At 38.0% G+C, this 18,765-nt stretch overlaps 1 protein-coding gene and 1 non-coding gene across 4 annotated transcripts in view; one reads left to right on the top strand and one right to left on the bottom strand.

Moving 5' to 3' along the window:
* TBC1D23 (TBC1 domain family member 23) overlaps positions 1 to 18,765 on the bottom strand; it is a 59,982-nt gene that overhangs the window by 1,728 nt on the left and 39,489 nt on the right. For 2 of the 3 annotated variants that reach the window (XM_036445073.2, XM_036445075.2), the window contains 5 exons: positions 16,224 to 16,363; positions 14,879 to 14,923; positions 10,865 to 10,953; positions 3,862 to 3,997; positions 1,251 to 1,445 (listed from right to left, as the gene is read on the bottom strand). In XM_036445073.2, coding sequence (XP_036300966.1) covers positions 1,251 to 1,445; positions 3,862 to 3,997; positions 10,865 to 10,953; positions 14,879 to 14,923; positions 16,224 to 16,363 — 605 coding nt within the window. The remainder of the gene's footprint in view (positions 1 to 1,250; positions 1,446 to 3,861; positions 3,998 to 10,864; positions 10,954 to 14,878; positions 14,924 to 16,223; positions 16,364 to 18,765) is intronic. The other variant, XM_036445074.2, reaches the window with a different exon arrangement.
* Positions 17,631 to 17,760, top strand: LOC118725129. Its single transcript, XR_004989870.1, has one exon. It is a non-coding gene; the product is annotated as a small nucleolar RNA SNORA44 (small nucleolar RNA).

Raw genomic sequence — 18,765 nt, 5'->3', positions numbered from 1 at the left:
AGCCAGCAGAAATGTCCTTCTACGTACTCCCCCGAACTTATATTAACATATACTCAAGCCCTAACCAGTTTGGCTATGTGGATAGAGCGTTGGCCTGTGGACTGAAAGGTCCTGGGTTCGATTCCAGTCAAAGGCACATAACCAGTAAGGCGTGTGCAGGAAGCAGCTGATCAATGTTTCTCTCTCATCGATGTTTCTAGCTCTCTATCCCTCTCTTTTCCTCTCTGTTAAAAAAAAAAAAAAAATCAATAAAAATATTTAAAAAAAAAGAAATTATAAAATGGCTGAAATTAAAACAGTATCATAGTAGCAAAAAAATAAATGGATAAAAAAAATATACTCAAAAGCATATTTGAGAGAAAATCTAAATGCAAAAGCAAGGTGATTTTTCATAGTGTACAGCAAGGTGGAATGAACTGCAGATCAGGAGTTAAAAGGTAGGTGTGAAGATGGGAAAGTCATTTAATCCCTCTTGGCTTCACATTTTTATTTATAAGATTAAACTAGTGGCCCGTTACAGGAAGATTCCTGCAATAGGGCTTCCTGCTGCGGTCGCTGCCCCACCTGCTTTCCTCCCTTCTCTGCCACCCCCCTTGCTTCTCCGCAGCTTTGCTCCCTTCTGCAGGCTTGGCTTCTTTCTATACTGTCTTTATATGCAAATTAACCGCCATCTTTGTTGGGTTAATTTGCGTGCCCACCCTGATTGGCTGGTGGGTATGTCTTGTGTAGCGGCGTGATGGTTAATTTGCATATTGCTATATTTTTAGGTTAGATATGGTTTAGCTTCAAGATCAATGTGGTATATGGCCCTGTGCCAGTCCAAGAACTGTTTGTCACTGCTTCATAATGAGACAAGGAGGAGCTTATACCAGATTGCAAATTAACTACACCATTCAGTACACTGCTTAGGTCACTGACATTTAAAAAAAAGTAAGAATCTGATGAAAGAAAATAAAAATTGACTTATATTCGGAAAAAACTTATTTGATTACGAACCGGCATTTAATGCAACACTGGCACAGGTTTTCTTGAAGACCCTTCTGTCAAAAAGTTTAATTAGTTATGGTACTTACTAAAACCATGGGCTGATGGCTAAAACACAGATGAGTAAGAAAAAGACAGCAAAGAATATTAATGGAAGTGATTCGTGTATCCTATCTACCACCTCTTTCCCTAAACAGAGAAACAAAGCATGTTTAATAATGAACTAATTCAATAATTTAGACAATATCATCCTAAGAAAATCTTACCTTTCAATTGCCAAGATTTCTATTCCTGAAGCACTGCTGTTTCCATACTTGAAGGTAATTAGGTCAGGATGTTTCTTTTTGGATGTAATTTTAACCACAGCATTTAGTGCTTGTCGAGACTGTATATAAGCCAATCCTTTCCGTGAAAGAATCTCCCTTAGACAGTACATATGTGTTGCAGTAACCAACAGATGACTTGAGAGAAAAAGCATTAAAAAACAAAAAGAATGTTTTTAAAATGTTGTTTAAAATAGCTATTACCTTCAATAGCCCCAATTATAAAAAATGTTCAACTCCAGATGAAATTACTTTTGAGTTAAAAATACAAAGGCTCATTATAAACAAACTAGATGCCCAGTGCATGAATTTGTGCACCTGTGGGGTTCCTTGGCCTGGCCTGTGGGATCGGGCCAATATGGGCTCTCCAATAACCCCCAAGGGTCCCAGATTGTGAGAGGGTGCAAGCCAGGCCAAGGGACCCCACTGGTGAATGATCAGGGCCAGGGAGAGATGTGGGAAGTTGACCAGCTGGGGAGGGACCAGAGGAAGGCTCCAGGGCTTGTCAGCCTATCTCGCTCAGCCCCAATCGGCCAGACCCCAGGAGCAAGCCAACCTACGAGTTGGAGCATCTGCCCCGTGGTGGTCAGTGCACATCATAGCAAGTGGTTGAGCAGCCTTAGCATACCATTAGCATATTACACTTTGGTTGAATGGATGACCAGACACTTAGCATATTAGGCTTCTATTATTTATGGCTAGAGGCCCAATACACAGAATTTGTGCAAGGGGCTTGGTCCTCATAGCCCTGTCTTCGTCCAGACAGTCCAGAATGTTGCCTGGATGGTTGTTCCTGTTTGGTCTAATTAGCGTATTAGCTCTTTATTATATAAGACTAGAGGCCCGATGCACTAAATTGGTGCAAGGGGCTTGGCCCTTGCTGCTGCAGTGGCTTGCCTCAGCCCTAGCAGCTGTGGCAACTTGCCTCAGCCCTTACAGTAGGGGTGTCGAACTCAATCAGAGAAGGGGCCAAAATCTAAAATCCAGCCTAAATCGCGGGCCGAATGGTTTACTGAACAGTCATAAACTGTCACTGTGATGGAAGCGCAGCGGAGTGCAGTGATGACAGCGCGGTGCGGGCCACATTGCAAGGCCTGGCGGGACGGATTTGGCCTGCGGGCCTTGTGTTTGACACATGTGCCTTACAGCCTCGGCTTCATCTGGAAGGTTGTTCGGCTGTCTGGTCTAATTAGCATATTATGCTTTTATTATTATTATTGATAAGCTATATAAGCTTTACATTTTCCCTAAAGTCTTATTAACAAACTATGTCTAAGAACAAAGGTATAATCTATATATTTAAAAGCCTAAGCGACTGAATGACCTAATGACCGGTTGCTATGACATTCACTGATCACCAGGGGGCAGCGCTCAATGCAGAAGCTGCCCCCTGGTGGTCAGTGGGATCCCACAGCCAACCTCCTGCAGCAGTCCCTGCCCTGGCCAGCCGGGCAAAACAGCCCTGACTGCTGGCCAGGCCAAGGGACCCCACCCGTGCATGAATTCGTGCACTGGGCCTCTAGTGTTTTATAAAAAGTATGATCCAAGTAAAATAATAGATTTAAAACAATAGAGTTTTAGAATCTATTCTATAGGTATATAAAATATACTACCTTTCATACTTTTAACAGTATTGTCTATAATATATTCATGAAGTATTCTCATTCAGTATACCATAGCATATGCCCAATATTAGACACCACTACGCAATAATTGGGCTGCCTTACATATTTTATAATATTCTGTAATTGTATCCTCAAGACAAAATGTGCTCAGAATTAGCATCCCTCACCTTGTGTCTGACCCCTAACCTTGTGTCAGCTTTAATACAGTGATAATACTCATACACTTTTAGGTAATACAATAAGAAAAATACCAGAAATGTCTAAAATGTGGCACATTCAGCCTACAGTCACAGGATTAATTAATAGTGAAGAAATGGGTGTGGAGTATAGTACTTTGGGTGAGACTAAATAGATAACACAGATAAATACAGTGTGTGAACCTTGACTGGATCCTAGATCAGGAAATAAAAACAAAGACTATAAAAGATACTTTGGGGGCACTCTGAAAAATTTAAGTATATGGTCTGAATGTTGAATCATGCTAATTTTTACGATTTTTAAAGTTGAAAACACTATTTGAGTTATGAGATTTTCTTGGGAGATTTATGTTGAAGTGTTTAGGGTTAAGTGTTATATGTAAGCTTCTTCTGAATGGCTTGATAAAAGGGAAATTCATATGCACATATGTAGTATATGTGTATGTATATACACAAATAGAGATGGGATAGTGTGAAAAGAAGTTAAAAGCTGGTGAATCTAAGAGAGGTTTATAAAGGTGTTCAATGTGCTGTTTCTTCAACATTTCTTGTTTAAAATTTTCAAAATAAAAAATTACATTAAAAATCTTTTCTAAAAAATCGATTCATATATTATTAGAGGGAAATTATATCTTATTGTATTTGGATAAATAAACTTTCTTTTGTAGTTTGGTTTTATATTAACTTCCTTAAATTCAATTATACTTCAGAAGAAGACATTTTTACAAGTACCTAGGAAACATGTGTCCATTTTCTTTCACTTCTTTACAAGGAAAATGATGCTTGATGTCTGGCTTGTTTATCCAAGTCTGAATATTTACCACCTCTTTTCTATCATCATCTGACATGGAAGAACTGTCAATTTCATCTATAAAGAATTTAAAGTGTTAAAAGTGGGCATTACCAATTTCAAAAATGATACATTTCTTAACAGCTTGAAAAACAATTTCAGTAGTACTTTGAAAACACACACCAATCAATTCTTTTCTTTACATCAGAGAGAAAGAGAGAGGGAGAGAATGATAGAAACATCAATGATGAGAGAGGATCATTGATCGGCTGCCTCCTGCATGCCTCTTACTGGGGATTGAGTCCAAATCTGGGCATGTGCCCTTGGCTGTAATTGAACCCGGGACCCTTAGTATGCAGGCCGATACTCTACCCACTGAGCCAAACCAGCTAGGACTTAATGCTAATGCTGTTACTACTATATTTCCTTATGCCACAAAAACTAATACAAAAATAATGTTATGAAAAATTGCTCTACATTGGTGGTTCTCAACCTTTCTAATGCTAATTTTTGCCATTGTTATGAACCATAATGTAAATGTCTGTGTTTATGATTTATTAACAGCAAAATTAGAGTTACGAAGTAGCAACGAAAATAATTTTATGGTTGGGGGTCACCACAACATTAGGAACTGTATTAAAGGGTCGCGGCATTAGAAAGATTGAGAACCACTGCTCTATATAGTAAGAAAAAGTCAGGTGAAAACACTGAGAATGCATCTTTAAAGATTAAACTAAGAAATTTAAACACTTTTAAAAAACCCAAGGAAATTAAAAAACCCGATGAACAATATTAACTGTTGATTATAATACAATCAGAGATACGGGAGGGGAGTGGACTGACAAGTCTCGGGGGAAAAGGGAGTGGTGGATGTGGGAAGAGACTGAACATAAGCTGTGCACCTATGGATGAGGACAATGGGGGGTGGGGAGGGGGCGGAGGGTGGGGTGGGAACCTGGTGGAGGGGGGCAAAAATGACGAACTTTTGTAATAATATGAACAATAAAGATTGATTTAAAAAATAAATAAATAAATAAATAAAAAGAAATTTAAACTTTTATTTAGATAGCATAACTATAAAATCTGACTAGTCTGTAGAGAGATGGCTGAATTTTCTAACAATGAATACCTATTTTTGAGGGCAAATACAGCAGAGTTCTTTTTCTCTTGCTGGTTCCAGATTTTATTTTATTTTTTAAAATATATTTTATTGATTTTTTACAGAGAGAAAGGGAGAGAGATAAAGAGTTAGAAACATTGATGAGAGAGAGTCATCAATCAGCTGCCTCCTACACACCTCCTACTGGGGATGTGCCTGCAACCAGTGTACATGCCCTTGACTGGAATCGAACCCGGGACCCTTCAGTCCGCAGGCTGACGCTCTATCCACTGAGCCAAACCAGTTTTGGCTGGTTCCAGATTATATACAACAACAAATCCATCATGGGATAGATAAGTAAAAATCTACATTTTTTTCATGAGAAAAATAAAAAACATTTATTTTGTTGTTCTTATTTAAGAGAAATTACAATCCCTGGGATTAATAATTATAAATGTTCTTCCCTTTGCTTTTAAAGAAATATTTCAAAATATATCTATAAAAGCCTGAGTGTTCTACTGGCAGCTATGACCCGTACTGACCACCAGGGGGCAGATGCTCAACGCACAGGCATGGAAACATGAAACAGACTGATGAATCTCAGAAGGGGAAAGAGGAAGGGAGTGGGAGTGGAGAGATTAACCAAAGATCTTATATACATACTAGAGGCCCGGTGCACAAAATTCATGCACAGAGGGGGAGAAGGTGTCCCTCAGCCCAGCCTGCACCCTCTTCAATCTGGGACCCCCTCGGTGGATGTTTAAATGGGCAATCAGACATCCCTCTCACAATCCAGGACTGTTGGCTCCCAACTGCCCACCAGCCAATCAGAGCAAGTATGCAAATTAACTCCAACCAAGATGGCTGCTACCACAGAGCGAACAGGCGCAAGGTTTGGGTTTCCCTGGCTATGGAGAAAGCTAAGCTTTCCACACACCTTGGTGGGCCCAGGCCTCCACTCAAGGGTACAAAGTTTCAATTATAGAAGGTAAATTAATTCCAACAGAAATGGCGGCAGTCATAGAGCTGCAGAGAGCATGAGGCTAGGGTTGCCCTGAAAATGGAGGAAGCCAAGTTTCTGCAGCCCTGGCAGGCAAAGGCCTCCGCTTAAGGTTACAAAGTTTCAATAATAGAAGATAAACCTCAGATACCAGGGTCTCCACTTGGGTAGTTGGGGGGCGTGGCCAGCCTGCAAACCACCATGGGCCCCTTGCCCAGGCTGCCCTACACCCCAAGGGAACCCCCACCCTGATCTGGGACACCAGGGCAAACCAGCTGGCCCCACCCATGCATCTGGCCTCTATCCTAACTAATAATAAAAGAGTAATATGCAGATTGACCATCACTCCAACACACAAGATGGCTGTCCCCATGTGGTCAAAGATCCCCATGTGGACACAAGATGGCCACCACAGTTGAGAGGGACCAGGCCTGCAAGGGAGGGCAGTTGGGAGGGACCAGGCCTGTATGGGAAGGCAGTAAGGGGTGACCAAGCTGGCAGAGGGAAGTTGGGGGTGACTGGGACTGCAGGGAAGGGCAGTTGGGGGGACCCAGGCCTGCAGGGGAGAACAGTTGGGGGGACCTGGCCTGCAGGGGAGAGCCGTTAGGGGTGACCAGGCCTGCAGGAAAGGGAAGTTAGGGGCAAACAGGCTGGCAGGGGAGCAGTTAGGCATCAATCAGGCTGGCAGGGTAGTGGTTAGGGTGTGATGAGGCTGGCAGGCAGAAGTGGGTGTAGCAGAGTGATAGTTAATTTGCATATTGCTCTTTTATTAGATAGGATTAGAGGCCCCATGCACGGATTCGTGCACAGTGGGGTCTGTCGGCCTGGCCTGTGGGGACTGGGACGAAACCAGCAGTCTGACATTCCCCAAGGGGTCCTGAGTTGCTAGAGTGCAGGCCATGCCAAGGGACCCCACTGGAGCACGAATTCATGCACCAGGCCTCTGGTAAAGATATAATGAAAAAAGGAAATCTCATATAGTTACATTCCTCTTCCCCAGTCACACTCCTCTTCCTTCCTAAGAAATAGTGATTGCCGAAACCGGTTTGGCTCAGTGGATAGAGCATCAGCCTGAGGACTGAAAGGCCCCAGGTTCGATTCTGGTCAAGGGCATGTACCTTGGTTGTGGGCACATGCCCAGTAGGGGGTGTGCAAGAGGCAGCTGGTCAATCTTTCTCTCTCATCGATGTTTCTAACTCTCTATCTCTCTCCCTTCCTCTCTGTAAAAAAAATCAATAAAATATATTTAAAAAAAAAAGAAAAAAGAAATAGTGATTATGTGAATTTAGTGTTACCAGTTCCATACTTTAACTATATTTGCATATAGTTATTCTTTAATTATATATAAATATTCCTAAATAATATATAGTATTTTGTATTTTACGTAAAATTTATATAAGTAGACTATTCAATTGTAGTCTTCTGTAATGGCTACCCCACTCCCAACATTATAAAATTTATCCATGTTGATATGCATAGCTCTAGTTTTCTCATTTTCATTACTGTGCAGTTTTCCATAATGTAAATATGTGTGTGATTTATGTAAACACACCATAATTTATTCATTCATTTGTTAATAGAAGGAGTTGAGATATTCAGAGAAAGATATATAACAGGATGATGGCAACAGAGAGGACTGGGGGAAAAGGAGCAAAAGAAATAAATTAAAAATAGGAGGTAGAAAATTACATTTACTGCAATGCAAGTTTTCTGGAAGGTGATTTTGTAATATGAATTAATAAAAATATCAAATGTGATTCCCTATAACCTAGCAATCTTACTGCTAAGAGTTTACCATCTGGATGTACTTGCAAAAGTTCATGTTCATATATGTATAAAAAATCTGTTTGTCATCTGAAACAGAAATAAAAGTTAAAATGTCAATGGGGAGAGAAACGAAGATGGCGGCATAGGTAACCGCCTAACTGCAGCCTCACACAACAATTCCAAAAAATACAACTAAAATATAAAGTGGACATTATCCAGAAGTACAGGAAAGTTGACTGACTGGAAATTCTACGAGAAGGAAAGAGAAAACCAGAAGGAAAATCAGAGGAGCTGTAAAAGCGTGAGGTATGGAGGCACATTGCACGCTCAGAGAGGACGGAGCCAGAGAGGAGGGGGCAGCTGAGTGCCTGGCTGGCGTTCCCTAGCGGGAAGGAGATAAAAGTTCTGGATTGTGCTGAGCCCCAGTTCCAACTGCACTGAACCCCAGTTCTGGGCGAGACCCGCGGGTCCCAGGCTCATACAGAGGGAATCTGGGCTATAAGGTGAAAGCTCAGGGGAGCGGTTAAAGGCAGAGCCCCCGAGTCACGCACATTTCGCGCAGAGGACAGACTGTTGACTGAGTCGTTGGATTGCCCTAGCAGGAAGGAGACATGAGCTCCGGACTGCACTGAACCCTGCTTCCAACTGCACTGAACCCCAGTTGTGGGCTCATTGGGGGAGAGACTAGACTGTCTGGTAGCAGGCGAAATTCTAGGGCACCTTTCTCTCAGAGGTGCTTGCAGCGAGTACCAAAGGACACTGAGGAACACTGAGACTCAGGAACCTCATAGGGTGGGGCTAACCGGAAGCCAAGGCTGTAGGCTCCACCCTGAAACTCCGCCTCATCCAAGCTGAGCACAGAGGCTCTTGCAGTTTTCCAAGTCTAGTCGAATAAGGCTGTCTCCTGGCGTAGATACAGCTGATCCTCCCACCCTACCAACTCAGGGAAGCAGCAAAAATGCCGAGACAAGGAAACAGATCACAAACGACAGAAATTGAGGACAAAAAGTGACTGGATATAGAGTTCAAAACCATGCTTATAAGGTTTTTCATTAATCTCCTAGAAAAGGCCAATAAAATAAACAAGACCTATGAGGATATGAAAAGGGATCAACTAGAAATAATAAAGGATCAACTAGAAATAAAGAATACATTCTCTGAAATAAAAAATATTATACAGAGTCCTAAAAACAGAATGGAAGATCCAAGTCAAAGATTTGGAACACAAAGAGCCAGAACACTCCTCCACAGAAGCAAGAAGACAAGAAAATCCAGAAAGTTGAAGATAATGTAAGAAACCTCTGGGACAACTTCAAGCGAACCAACATCAGAATTATGGGGGTCCTAGAAGATGAGAGAGAGTAAGATATCAAAAACATACCGAAAGAAATAGTGACAGAAAACTTCCCCCACCTGGTGAAAGAAATAGACTTACAAATCCAGGAAGCGCACAGAACTCCAAACAAAAGGAATCCAAAAAGGACCACACCAAGACAAATCATAATTAAAATTCCAAGAGCAAAAGACAAAGAGAGAATAATAAAAGCAGCAAGAGCAAAGCAGGTAGTTACCTATAAAGGAGCACCCATACGATTGTCAGCTGATTTCTCAACAGAAACCATGCAGGCCAGATAGGAATGGCAAGAAATATTTAAGGTGATGAATAACAAGAATCTACAGCCAAAAATACTCTAGCCAGCAAAGCTATCACTCACAATCCAAGGCCAGATAAAGAGCTTCACAAATAAAAAAAAGCTAAAGGAGTTCATCAACACCAAACCAGAATTATATGAATTGCTGAAGGGGGTTCTTTAGGAAGAGGAAAAAAATAAAGATAAAAATTATGAACAACAAATATGTAACTATCAACAAGTGAATATAAAAACCAAGAGAATTAAAAAACCTGATGAACAATATTAACTGTTGAATATAATAGAATCAGAGGTACGGAAGGGGAGTGGACTGACAATTCTCGGAGAAAGAGGAGTAGGGGGTGTGGGAAGAGACTGAACCTAAACTGTGCACCTATGGATGAGGATAGTGGGGGATGGGAACCTGGTGGAGGGAAAAAAATGAAGAACTTTTATAATAATATGAACAATAAAAATTTATTAAAAAAAAAGTCAATGGAAGAATATTGAACAAATAAATTATGGTATGTTCACATGATAGAAAAATAACTGAGAAGGTATACGGCCTGAGATAGAAAATATGCAACATGTATTACTAAGTGGAAAAGGCAAGATGAGATATAGAAGTTTTTTTCATATTTTGTACATTTATGTACTGTTTTATTTTTTCTAACTTAATACACATATTATTAATTACGATTCCTTAACCAGGATAATCTGGCAGTGGGATTATGAACCAAAGTAGTAAATTCTTTTTAAAAATATAAAGACAACCAACCACACAGAGGATGACAAATTTCCCTTACACAATATCCCCATCTTGTGGCCCTTTAAAATATTGCCTCTAGTTTCAAAAGGTTCTTCAGATGTCTATGTTGAAATTCCCTGAACTTTGGTCCCATAACTCTCAATCTCCTAAATTGGGAGTATCAGGGGTTTTAAATTCAATCCCAGGGATTTAGACACTATTTGTACCCTGATGATTCTGAAATTATCACCAATTTAGACTTGTCTCCTAGATTAAAGGTTCCTATATCAACCGGCTATGCAACATTTCACCTTGAATTTCTAATAGGCAGAATTTTAGATGTTTCAGACCAACTCTTAATAGAAAAAAAGTCTTTAATCTCCTTTACAGAATCTCACTGTGTCTTTTTTCTTTTTTAATATATTGTTATTGATTTCAGAGTGGGAAGGAGGAGAGAGATAGAAACATCAATGATGAGAGACAATCATTGATTGGCTGCCTCTTACACACCCCATACAGGGGATGGAGCCCCCAACCTGGACATGGGCCCTGACCAGGAATTGAACCACTGAACCTGCCGGCTGGGTACTGTCTTTTTTTGCTGTTGTTGTTAAGCAGTTGTCTGCTACTCCCAAAATAATCTTTATAATCACTCCTGGTGCCTGAGGAAAGAAGTGTATAAGTAGGTGTGGTACTACACCTGTGTCGTACTCTTCTTCATCCCCAATGCTGAACACAGGCTTCACACCACGGTATGGCTTGCCCACTCTGTCACTGCTGCTCACATGCCTATATTCAAAAAATTTTAGGGGGAGAGGGGAGAAATCACATAAGAAGTTATTAAAGATTTTAACCAAGTATCACTTGACTATTCAAACCAATGTAAATGTTCTTTGCCCACATACAAACCAGTTTTAGGATAGCTATGTTAAGGAAATTGAAACAAGGTAAGGAAATATGTTAGCAAAAGTGGCAAAAGGACTTGGTGGCTGAAGGTTTTCAAATCTGTAAATATTATATCTGAAGCAATTTTAATTTTCATATTAAACCAAGGCTTAGCCCAGCCAGAGTGGCTCAGTTGGCTGAGCATTGTCCTATGCTCTGAAAGGTTGCCGGCTCAATTCCCAGTCAAGACTCATACCTGGGTTATGGCACTTACATAAGGCAACTAATTAATGTTCTCTCTCACATTGATATTTCTTTCTCCCGCCCCCTCCCTCTCTCTAAGTATGTCCTCAGGTAAAGATAAAACAACAACAACAATGCTTAGATCTGTGCGGCCTTCGAGGAGTTACTAAACCTCTCTGTGAAATGATAACATCTACCCTTCCTGGTTATAAGAATTAAACCACTTAATATCATATATATTGATTTCAGAGAGGAAGAGAGAAAAAGATAGAAACATCAATGATGAGAATCACTGACCAGCTGCCTTCTGTATACCCACACTGGGGATCGAGCCCGCAACCCAGAATGTGCCCGGACCAGGAATCGCACTGTGTCTTCCTGGTTCATAGGTTGACACTCAACCACTAGAGCCACGCTTTCCATATTTTGTAAAGCTCTCAGGACAATGTCTAGCATATAGCAAATTCAACATACATGTTTATTAGACAATAGACTATGGGACCAAACATTCAAATTCTAGGGGTGCTTAAAGTTCTCATAGGAGTGTGCAAGTGTCTTAAGGATTTTCCTCCCATTTTTTATTATTGTTACTTTAATTTTAATAGAAACTAAGGTTCTACTTCTTATACATAAATGTTAGTAAGCCATGAAAATGAATCTGTCTTTCTTCTTTAAGTGCAAGAAGGCTAAACAACATGTAAACTCAAAATTGGTTAGTTCTGCCAGAAGTATGACCTTTTTTTTTTTTAATATAAAAATTTAACCTCATTCCTTTGCAGGTAATCTCAAATGAACCAAGAAGTAAAATGAAAGTGTTTCAACAAAATACTATATGTTTCTGGGGAATAAGCATTTTATTATTTGTAGGATAAAGTATAAAGAGAGTCCAAAGTGGGGGAAAAAATCAAGTTACAATATCTTTACTTAGCCTTATAATTCATTTTTTTCCACAAGATGGATATCAAACCTGTATTTTAAATATTTTTCTAATACATTTATCAATAAAAATCTTATCACAACCTAATTTTGTTGAAGGACTTAAATCTTTACTTCTTTAAAACAACATTCTTCAACAGAAAATCAATCTGAGTTGAATGTATAATCAGATATTCTTTGGGAATTATAAGTTAGGTTAATCACTACATAGCTTACACTTGATTACATTAAAATCATAAAATAATTTTGAGTTTATGTTAAAATAAATCTAATGTAAAATTATCCTGAAAATTACCAAACTATTCTCATTAGATTAAAATTAAAAAACCTATGAAACTCAGATTCAACTTTCTTACAAAAGGCAGACAAAGATAATACAGTTTTACCTAAGAATACTTTAGTGCCATCCTATCTAATAAAAGCCCAAAGACCAAACAGTGGAATGACCAGAATGACTGGTCAACCAGGCACTATGAAGCACACTGACCACCAGGGGGCAGACGCTCAACGCAGGAGGTGCCCCCTGATGGTCAGTGCACTCCCAAGTGGGAGCACCGCTCAGCTGGCTGCTCTTGCAGAGGGAGCAGCCACTTAGAGGGCGGGTCCACAGCCCCTTGGCTAAGCAGTGCTCCCACAGTGGGCCAATCCCTGCGGGCCACGTCCCCCACCAGTGCACAAATCCCATGCACCGGGCATTTAGTTTTGATTGTAAAATTATAAGATTTAAATTATTGCTTCTCTCCTGATATTAAAACATAATTTAACCGCCTGCTACAACACAGAAAGTAATAACGGTAACTTTTATAGTGATTACTTGAATCAGAAACCAAGTATCAGAAGAGACAAATAGGAAAAAAAATACAATGTAGTTTTTATAAGAAGACTGCTAAAGATTACTGAGATGGTTCTTAAAAGACTGGCAAAAAATTCATGAAATTCAATGGATGGACTCTTTTTAAAAAAAAGAAGTATATTTATTCTTTCTTAGAGAAAATAACAACAGAAACATCTACAAAATAGTTTGTCAAGGTTTTTACTTAGTTCGCTGAGCTCAGAAAGAGCTAAAATTTCATTCCAACATTTCACTAAATTTTCCTTTAAAATAGGTATATCTGCCTTTGGGCCAGAGAAAGTAATTTAAATTTTTTAAAAATTAGGAATCTGGGAGAAAACTCGGGAGTTAAATAAAATCAGATTAATTCAATGGTTGTATAATAAGAGAAAATAGAATGATGATTCACAATCATAATTTTAAGGAGGCAATTTCCTTTAAAATATATAAAATTATAATAGCAGCCCTTGTAATGGGTTCTGTATACGAACAGTTATAGCAAATAAAAACTCTTATCAATAAGTTGGGAGTAAACTACTGTTTTTAAAAATGATACTTCTGGCCACTGGAAATATTGAAATGTTCCGAGAAAAAGTCAAGTCTATTATTCTAAAGCTTAACTTACATTCAAAGTATGGCAATATTTTCTTTTAAAATGTTCATAGGTATTGCTAGATATGATATTCTAACTTAAATTGCAGAAAAATTCAATGAGTATAAAAACTGTAAAACCAATCGAAACCGGTTTGGCTCAATGGATAGAGGGCTGGCTTGGGGACTGAAAGGTACCGGGTTCGATTCCAGTCAAGGGCATGTACCTTGGTTGTGAGCATATCCCCAGTAGGGGGTGTGTAAGAGGCAGCTGATTGATGACTCTCTCTCATCGATGTTTCTAACTCTCTCTCTCTCTCCCCTCCTCTCTGTATAAAATCAATAAAATATAAAACAAAAAACAAAAAACTGTAAAGCCATATAAAAGTATTAAGTAAAGTTGTTTCGTTCATCCTAATTGAAGATTCTTTAAAATTTATGGGATCTAATGACAAACAGCCCATCTCAATGAGGCAGAGAAGAGATGGGTAATACATTAACATGTCCATCACGGCAATTTCTTTCAATGAAAACCAAAGACAGGACTCTAGAATTGTGGTTCTTTGGAACCAATTTATATGTTAACTCATGAAACTAAATATATACATTTTGTTAAAAAAAAATCTAAAATATTAAAAAACTAGAGGCCCTATGCATGAAATTCATGCAAGAGTAGGCCTTTGCAACCCAGCTTCATTTGGAAGGTTGTCTGGATGGTCGTTGCACAGTTCAGTTGATTTCCATATTACGGTTTATTATTACAGAAGACAAAATAAACATGAATTATCCAAAATTTTGAACCATGAATTGTGCTTTTTCCCCCCAGGTACTATAATTTTCTCTATTGTTAGGGCAGGACACAGAAGTAAATAATCTTCAAAGCTAAATACCCTGTCAACTTTGAAACTACTTATTTTCTTTGTTTCACCTTCCTCTGCCTCAGAATAAAAGCTGCAGGTTTATGAAGTTCTTGGATTCAAATGTACTTGATTTTCATCTGATGAATGGGAGATAAAAGGAAGCATGCAAGAAAAAAAAATTTTAATGATCAAAGCAAAAACCAAAAAGGTATTAGCATCACATGTACTCCTAAAAGCAGAATGAGAAAAATTTAGCATTTGAAACAGCTACATGAAATTTTAGCCAAGACAGCATGAGGCTTATAGACAGCATGAAGCATGCTAGAGGAAAGGATGCCCAACAAAGCCGCTCTACTCATTGGCTTACCGCTCTGTACATGTTCTGTCTGGCCAAGGAAGATTGAAAGACATTCTACAGCAAATTGAGGCAGAGGACAGAACAAAATGATTATAAAACCACAACAGTTAAAACAAAAATAAGCACAATCAGTTTTTCTAACCCAGAGTGTACATTATAAAGAGTTTCAATCATCCAAAGTACAAAGAAAAAAATGTAAAAGCCTGTCTCAAGTGACTTCTTAACAAAGTATTTTCATTTAAAGTTATCACTAGTTCATTTTAAAATAAAATTAATGAATTTTAAAATAAAAATATTTAATGTTCAGGCTATAAAATGTAGCAATAGTAGTACTATAATTCAAAATGCACTAATTAAAAGTAAAAATGTTAAAGGCCTTTGAGAGCAGACATATACTTAATGAGTAAAAAAATATTTTGTGGTAAAACACTTTACATTATTTATCAGTTGACCATTTTAGACAAAATACAATTTTTTGAATTAGTGAAAACAACCTATTCTCTTCTTTACTATTTACTGAATGGGGAAAAAATGTATTTTTGTATATATGTACTATACTTAAAAAAGTGACAAATAGTAAATTCCTGACATTCAGTTCTTGAAGCCAAATATTTCAACTTTCCTAGGATACAACAAATAAAACATGAATAAAACTAAATACTATAACACACTACCAAGATCAAGCTTGCTTAGAAACAAATTCTGCACTGAATTATTAGGTTAGCTTTGAACTCTAGGAATAAGAAAGATCGATGTGTGGACAAAAATACGTATATTGTGCATTCACAATTCCAGTAAGAAACAATATAACAGATAAACTTGTTTATTATTTGTTGGCTATGTCCTTCATTTGTAAGTCATGGGAAGCTAACAGTCTCTTATATTCTATGAACAAAATTCTATGAAGATCTGAACTACTGAACTTCAGAAAATTTATTTCTGCTTTATTTAGCATGACAATATTTTCTAGGTTTTACATTCTGAAAGCAGAGGAAGAGGTTCCTGCAGAGATTACTGCATTTGGTAGTTGATTCTCATACATTTGCCATGTGGGAAGCAGACACCATATGAAGTGTAAAACATAAAATGGCATTTGAATATATTTTTAATAAATGGCATGAAGGAGCAGAATCATTATTTGCACCTTATTCTGAGAAGAAAAAAAAAGCAATCTGTAGACAAATTTTACAGCAATAAAGAACATCTTATAATTATAATGAAAACTGAAACCATATACTTAAAAAATGTACTTAATATTTTTCTAGAACACATTCAAGTCAACTAAATTTTTACTGTAAGACTTTTCTTTAGTTTTAATTACTCATCATAAACTCATACTTTATAAACAACTCACCGATCCACAGGAGCTGATGTATTCTCAATAAAACTGATAACTTTTTCCCTGACATTAACGGATTTTGTCTTCAAAGCAATAGTCATTTTATTTACTAGTGATTTCATTCCTCTATCATTTAAGCCATTAGAAGATTCACCCTGAAAAAAATAAAATTACTAAAGAACTTCTCTCCAAACGATTAGCAGACACACTACTGCTAACGGTGATCTAAATGCCGTGGCAGGATGGGCCGGGTCGGGGCACGGAGGATTGGCATGACCCGCCCCTGTGCCCACCACAGCCTCGGGACCCACAGTTTCTTTCAAGGCCTCATGCACTGGGTCCCTAGTATTATATATAAGTTTATATATTATCCTGAATCCTTTGTTGTCATCTCAATAATCTTCAGAGCATTTTCACCCAGAATAGATTCCACCTCAAGAAGCCACTTTCTCTGCTCATCCATTGAAGCAATTCCTCATTTATGAAATGAGACTGCAGTAATACAGTCTTCATTTTACTTCGTATTCTCTTGCTATTTGCACCACAACTTGGCTATTTGGCATAAGAATCTAGCTTTTGGCTTATTTTGGCTTTCAACATGCCTTCCTCAATAAGCTTAATCATTTCTAGCTTTTGATTTAAAGTGAGAGACCTGTGACTCTTCCTTTCGCTTGGAACATTTAGAGACCACTGTAGGGTCTCAATTGGCCTAATTTCAATATTGCTGTATCAGAGAATAGAGAGACCAGAAAAGGGAGAGACAGACAGACAGATGGGGAAATGACTCAATAGGTGTAAGAGCCAGAACACACACATTTTTTAAGTTTGCAGTCTTATATAGGCACAGTTCATGGCAGCCCAAAACAATAAACAGCATCAAAGATCACACTTATCACAGATAATCATAACAAATATAATAATGAAATATTTTGAAACATTGTGAGAACAAAATATATCAGAGATACATGAAGTGAGCAAATGCTGTCTGAAAATGCCAGTGGGTTTGTTTGATGCAAGGTGGCTACAATCTTCAATTAGAAAAATGAAGTGATAATCTTCAGAGTGCCGTTAAATACAATAAAATGAGGGAGATGCCGATAACGAGCATATCATTTCATGGAGCTAAATTTTTAAATAACTGGTTCGTTGTAAAATTTTGCTTTTTAAAACATGTTCACTTAGGCCTCCAATTTCTCAAGAATTAGGTTAACCTGGCGTACCTAATAGGTATAGGTATAGGTCTTAAATTATTTCATGGAATTGCTTCCATATACCCTAGAAGGCAAGTTGGTGATAGGTGTCAAAGTTTCAAAGTGTACCAATCCTCTTCAGAATTTATGGGAAGGAAATAATCAAGAAGTGGTCTAGGATTTAGGTACTATTTGATGGAAAATTATACAGATCTAAAAAACACATGATTTACAACATGTTTTCAAGGGCTGTGGCTGGCTGCCGCCATGGGATTTTTAACTACATGTGAGAGCAATGTGGAGAGAGACTGACAGCTCAGGTTAGTATAGTATTTATGCTGTCACTCACCTTTCCTATAATAGCAAAACAACAACAACAAAAACTCATGCTTAACAATAAAAGTATTTCAAAATGTTAGAAAATACTCATATATTTAGTGAAATTATGTGTATAACCTGATCATTTTTTTTAAATATACTTTTATTGATTTCTCACAGAGAGGAAGGGAAAGGGATAGTTAGAAACATCGATGAGAGAGAAACATCGATCAGCTGCCTCCTGTACTACTGGGGATGTGCCTGCAACCAAGGTACACGACCTTGACTGGAATCGAACCTGGGACCCTTCAGTCCACAGGCCAACGCTCTATCTACTAAGCCAAACCGGTTAGGGCTGATCATTACTTTTAAAATAAAATACTAATAACCCATGCATTAAAAAAAGATCTGAAGAAAGTATTTAAAAAACATAAGTAGCAGTTATCTCTGATAGGGTCATAGGTGATTTGTTTTTATACGTACTTTTCACATTTATATATGGTGCTACAATAAATGGGTATCATTTTCATTTTTATGAGAAATAACTCATTAACTATATAATACACACACACACAAAAAGTTTATTTCCATATCCAAATTCAAAACCAAATTACACTGATTGGGAAATTCTTCGGTACTTCTGGATATAACACATCTTTACAACTATTTCTTTACCAGCCTCAATCAGTGTTTTTCAAATCTGAAGGCAAAAGCTTCAACAGAAAACCGATGCTATGATTGAGAATATAAATCAGAATAATGCTTTTTGGAGAGTAACTTGATAATAATGCAGATTTCAGAAGATATTGGTAAGTAATCTTTTGATTAAGTTATTCCACTTCTAGGACCAAATAATCATGATATATGCAAGTATATTACCACGTAAGTTAATGGTGGTAATATTTATAACAAAAAGACTGGAAGCAATGTAAATATTCAATAAGGGACTAAGCTGAATAAATTATACATCCATATAATGGAATACTACCTAATCAAAAATAAAAATAGCTCTGGCCAGTGTGGCTCAGCTGGCTGGAACGTCATTCTGT

This window comes from Pipistrellus kuhlii, unplaced genomic scaffold, assembly GCF_014108245.1.
Source record: "Pipistrellus kuhlii isolate mPipKuh1 unplaced genomic scaffold, mPipKuh1.p scaffold_m20_p_2, whole genome shotgun sequence".
In the NCBI taxonomy this organism is placed as follows: Eukaryota; Metazoa; Chordata; class Mammalia; order Chiroptera; family Vespertilionidae; genus Pipistrellus; species Pipistrellus kuhlii.
The sequence above is the reverse complement of the archived record's forward strand: the minus strand, read 5'-3'. Positions and strand labels throughout refer to the sequence as shown.